This window comes from Morone saxatilis, unplaced genomic scaffold, assembly GCF_004916995.1.
Source record: "Morone saxatilis isolate NCDOM2014 unplaced genomic scaffold, NCSU_SB_2.0 Contig22, whole genome shotgun sequence".
Classification (NCBI taxonomy): Eukaryota; Metazoa; Chordata; class Actinopteri; family Moronidae; genus Morone; species Morone saxatilis.
The window spans coordinates 26,121,171-26,125,487 of record NW_023339785.1 but is presented as its reverse complement, the minus strand read 5'-3'; the positions used below and the strand labels follow the sequence as shown (position 1 = coordinate 26,125,487).

The following is a 4,317-nucleotide window of genomic DNA, read 5'->3' as shown; positions in this document are numbered from 1 at the left end:
TGTGTGTGTGTGTGTGTCTTGGAGCTGCTTCAGTTCGCCTGTTGAATTCATGATTAAGTCGAGGCTCAGTGGGAAAGAAACTAAAAGAAACTGAAGGAAAGGAAACAACAAAACAAGAACAAGAAAATAAACAAAAAACAGGACAAAGAGGAACAGGAAAGAAAAGAGGACAGGAAGGAAATAAAAAGGAAGGATGTAGGAAAAGGGAAAGAAACAGAAGATTGGGAAAGTAAAAGAAAAGAAAAAGATAATAATATAATAATAAAGAGAAAGGAAACAGGAAGTAAATGAAGGAAACAGGAGGAAAGGACGAGGAAGGAAGAGAAGCAGAAGAACAGAAAAGGACGGATGACTTCCTGGTAGCAGATGATGCTGAATGACTTTGAGTACAATGACACAGAACTACAGCTGATCCTGATCCTGATCCTGATCCTGATCCTGATCCTGATCCAGTCCCAGAGACCTGCTCCATGTTAATCAGAACTGCAGGTAAAAGCCTGACTGGAAGTAGAAACACTTTACAGAAGCAGGCAGCAGCAGCAGGGTTGGCGGTTCGAACCCCAGGGGGAGGACCAGTTAATGCACTAATGTAGAACATGACTTTACCATCAATAATTGATTATAGATTATAAATAAAACACCAGATACTGTGTATTGTGGTCTTACCTTCACACAGGAAGCCGATGAGCCCCCAGATGAAGTCGCTGCAGCTGTGGCAGTAGGTGGGTTTGGTCAGGGTGACTTTCTTCAGGCAGTGGCCCGGTGCGGAGCTCTGGTACTTGGGCCGGACACCGGGAGACTGCTGCGCCCTCTTCCTCACAGCCATGGGGCTCTCTGCCCGGCTGTCCGCGGGGTCGGGGTCCGCCGGTCTTGCCCGGCCGGAGTCCGCCATGTCCTCCAACACACAAACACACCGACGAGAGGGCGACAACACTGGGTATAACTACACCTCTGGTGCAGACAAATCCTGGATCTCTAGAAAATATTCCACCCCCAATGAGGAGACATCCCACCGGGCCGGACTCAGCGGCTCAGCCCGGCGACAGCGCGCCCTGCTCGGTGTGCGTCCTGGAGCTTCCCCCGCTTCAGAAGCCTCAGCCAGGTCCAGAAATACAGAGCAGGCAACCAGCTCACGACTTTGTGAACCAAACGAGATTAGTTTTCTTGTAAATGTGACGTCGTTAACCGCCGGTAGAGAGTCATCCCACCGGCTGGACCCAGCGGTGCCACCCAGCGGTGCTGCCCGGCAGAGAGAGCGCTGTGGCCGGCGTGTCTCCCAAAAGCTCCCCGCCTCAAAAACTGTCTAAATGTTAAACTCCTGAAATATTAATCGTGTATCCACATTACCAAAACAAACCGCGGGTGTTCCGGGGAGGCAGTCACAATCGGGTTTAAAGCCTCTTCGACGTCGTCTTCTCGCGGTGGAGATCGTCCACCACACCGAGATCAGAGTCCCTCCGCCCGGAGACAGCGGTGCCACCCAGCGGCGCGACGCGGAGCACAGGGCGCCGCGCTCGGCGTGATTCCCGGAGCTCCCCCGCTCGGGAATCTGGATGAATAATGGATGAAATATCGATCCGGTAAAGCTGGATGCTGAGTGTGTGTCTGCGGCGGTTTTGAAGTGAATGAAATGGATGAATGATGTTATTTTCAGTCAGCCATTCAGCCTGAAAGCAGCAGCTCCACATCCGAGAGAAAGAGGGGAGAACCCGGGTGGGAAAACGTCCAAAAGCCGCCGCAGGGCTCCGGACATAAACGTTATTCAACAAGTGTGAAGGGAGCCGGAGGGGGGCTGCTTTCAATTCGGGTTTCTTCTTCCTTCATCGAGGCTGATTCTTCTTCCGCATCAGAGTCTCCAACACTGATTTACTCCTCCTCCCTCCCCTTCATCCCCTTCCCTCGCCTCCTTTCCTTCCTCCCTTCTCTCCTTCCTCTTCATCACTGAGGCTCTTCTGAACCTCATGAAGTGAATGAATGATTCATAAACAACATCACCTGTCTTCCTCCCTGTCTTCCTCTTTTTTCTTTCTTTACTTCCTCTTTCCCTTCACTTTCCTCTCAGATTGCTTCTTTCTGTCTTCAGATATTTGTCCTGTTGAAGGTTTTCTGACACTTTGATGTATTAAGATTTATTTGTCCTGATTTTGAGCTTCAGGTGACAAATAATATCAATATTCATCATTAAAAGTGATAAACAGACTCCAGCACTGACATTTGAGTCTGCTCTGTTTTTAATAATAATAATAATAATTATTATTATTATATTATTATAATATTATCTCTTTTACCTGCGTTCTAGTGACCTCCGCCCAGGATCTACAGATCCACTGTATCTGGTACAATACATGTACAGGATTGTGTGTTGTTCCTGCTATATAGAAATAAAATAAAAGTGTTTGCAAGACAACAAAAGAACACATGAATTAAACTGTTTTTAAGGACTGTTGACTAGTGTGGGTGAATGTGAGGTTTCCTGTTGTTTGTTTGTTCAGTTTGTTGTGTTTTGGTTTATTGTGCAGAGGTACAGCATTAATGTGCTGTTGAACATCTTTATGATTTATTATTCTATAATGTGTTTCTGTAGTTTTTAAGTCAGTTTGTTTCCCTGCTGATCTACATTCTGGCTCTATAGTGGAGTCATTATAAAACACGTTTCTGTTCCTTTATGACAGTGGTTGTATTTGTCATTGATACATTTGCTGTTGTATCCCTGCAAAAAAACAAGAATAAAAAATGTATATATAATATAGACATTAAAGTTAAAATCTATATTTTACTATATAACTTTAGCCTGTAAAATCACTTTATCCGTCCTGCTCCAAACAACAAGAGCAATAAAATGTGTAAACCTCATCCCTCCTGTTAGCAGAGGTCAGAAGAAACAAAGTACAAATACTTTGTTATTGTACTTAAGTCATTTTTTAAGGGGTATTTATTTTTTATTTAACTTTATACCTTTACACAAATATCTGAACTTTATACTTCTTCTATTTTAAACAGACTCGTTAGTTTAGTTTTAAGGGGAATTAATTATTGGTTATTATTATTATATATTCATTTTTGCATCCCAACATCAAAACTGGTGCTTTTACAGGACAGAAGTAATATGATGAAAACAACTCTATTTAAACTGAAAACCTCTCACGGTGGTCCACACCAAACACCAACACAACAGCTAAGCTAACTATCTAACAGCAGTTACTTTACTGTCCATCAGGAAACTCTTCCCACCAAAGCTTAAAGTGTGAGAGCAGGAGTACAGAGGAACCGCTCACCGTGTTACATCAAACAGTTCAAATGTTCCAGAACAACACAGATTATTTCCAGGCTATTTGATCATTTCAATCATTTTCCAGGTGTTGAATTGGAAAATGAGTCTCTACATTGAACAAGCTCTCAGTGAATGGGAATGGAAAGTACAATGATCATATTTATATTATGATTGTGTATTTAATTGATTGAGACTTACAGTTAAATAATAATTATATTTAAGAGTCACAGTTTTACCTGGACTGTGGTTCTGGGTCAGTGTGTGTTTGAGGAAGAGTCGTCCATCCTGTTTATTAAAGCTCTGAAGCTTCTAACGCTGGAATAATATGAGAGCTGAGACATTTGAATCAAAATTAAAATATTAGCAGAATAAAGTATGGAAGCTTTGTGGTGTCACTCTGTTGGGTTGATTATTTATATTTCCAATTAAAGTTAAACACTACTTAAACACAGGAATGTAACATTAGGCATTAAAGGATATGAGAAATGCTAAATTATTGCTATTCCTCTTTAAATCAGATGTATTTTACATATATTTTATATATCGCAGGTGTGTACAGATGAGAAGATCAAAACGTTACAAAGATAAATTCCTGCACACTATTTAATTTGCTATAAAACATTTACAGTAAAATTATGAAAACGCTTCCTGACATTAAGACGTCATCTGCAAACAATCGTTCTCCACCTGCATTAACATCACTTTACAGTGTGAGAGCCTCCAATTCACAAAGTGGACGAAGAGCCGCCGTAAATAAATAAAACTTTTTATGATAAATAAAACAACTAAATCACAAAATGACATGTCTCTCCATCAGATTATGTGAGTTACATTAATAGATCCTACGGAGGTTATTTCAGTCAGAAGATGCTCAAATTGACATTGTTACATTTGTGGATACACGTCATAAAAATCAGCTTCAGTAATAGATTTAAGATCCATCATAATAAATAAATACAGTAAACACGCAGCATTAAATCATTAAGATACAGAATATTTATATTTATAAAGAGAGCTGCAGTAAACTCCGGGCTCTGCCACATGCA

The 4,317-nt window shown here is 41.4% G+C and overlaps 1 protein-coding gene across 1 annotated transcript in view; it reads right to left on the bottom strand.

Annotated features, from left to right (window-relative positions):
• Positions 1-918, bottom strand: part of LOC118333677 (diacylglycerol kinase theta-like) — a gene marked incomplete in the record, with an annotated part of 28,240 nt that extends 27,322 nt beyond the window's left edge. The window contains 1 exon segment of the mRNA XM_035669425.1: positions 667-918. Within this exon segment, the coding sequence (XP_035525318.1) occupies positions 667-892 (226 nt within the window).
• Between the last annotated feature and the right edge of the window lie 3,399 nt (positions 919-4,317).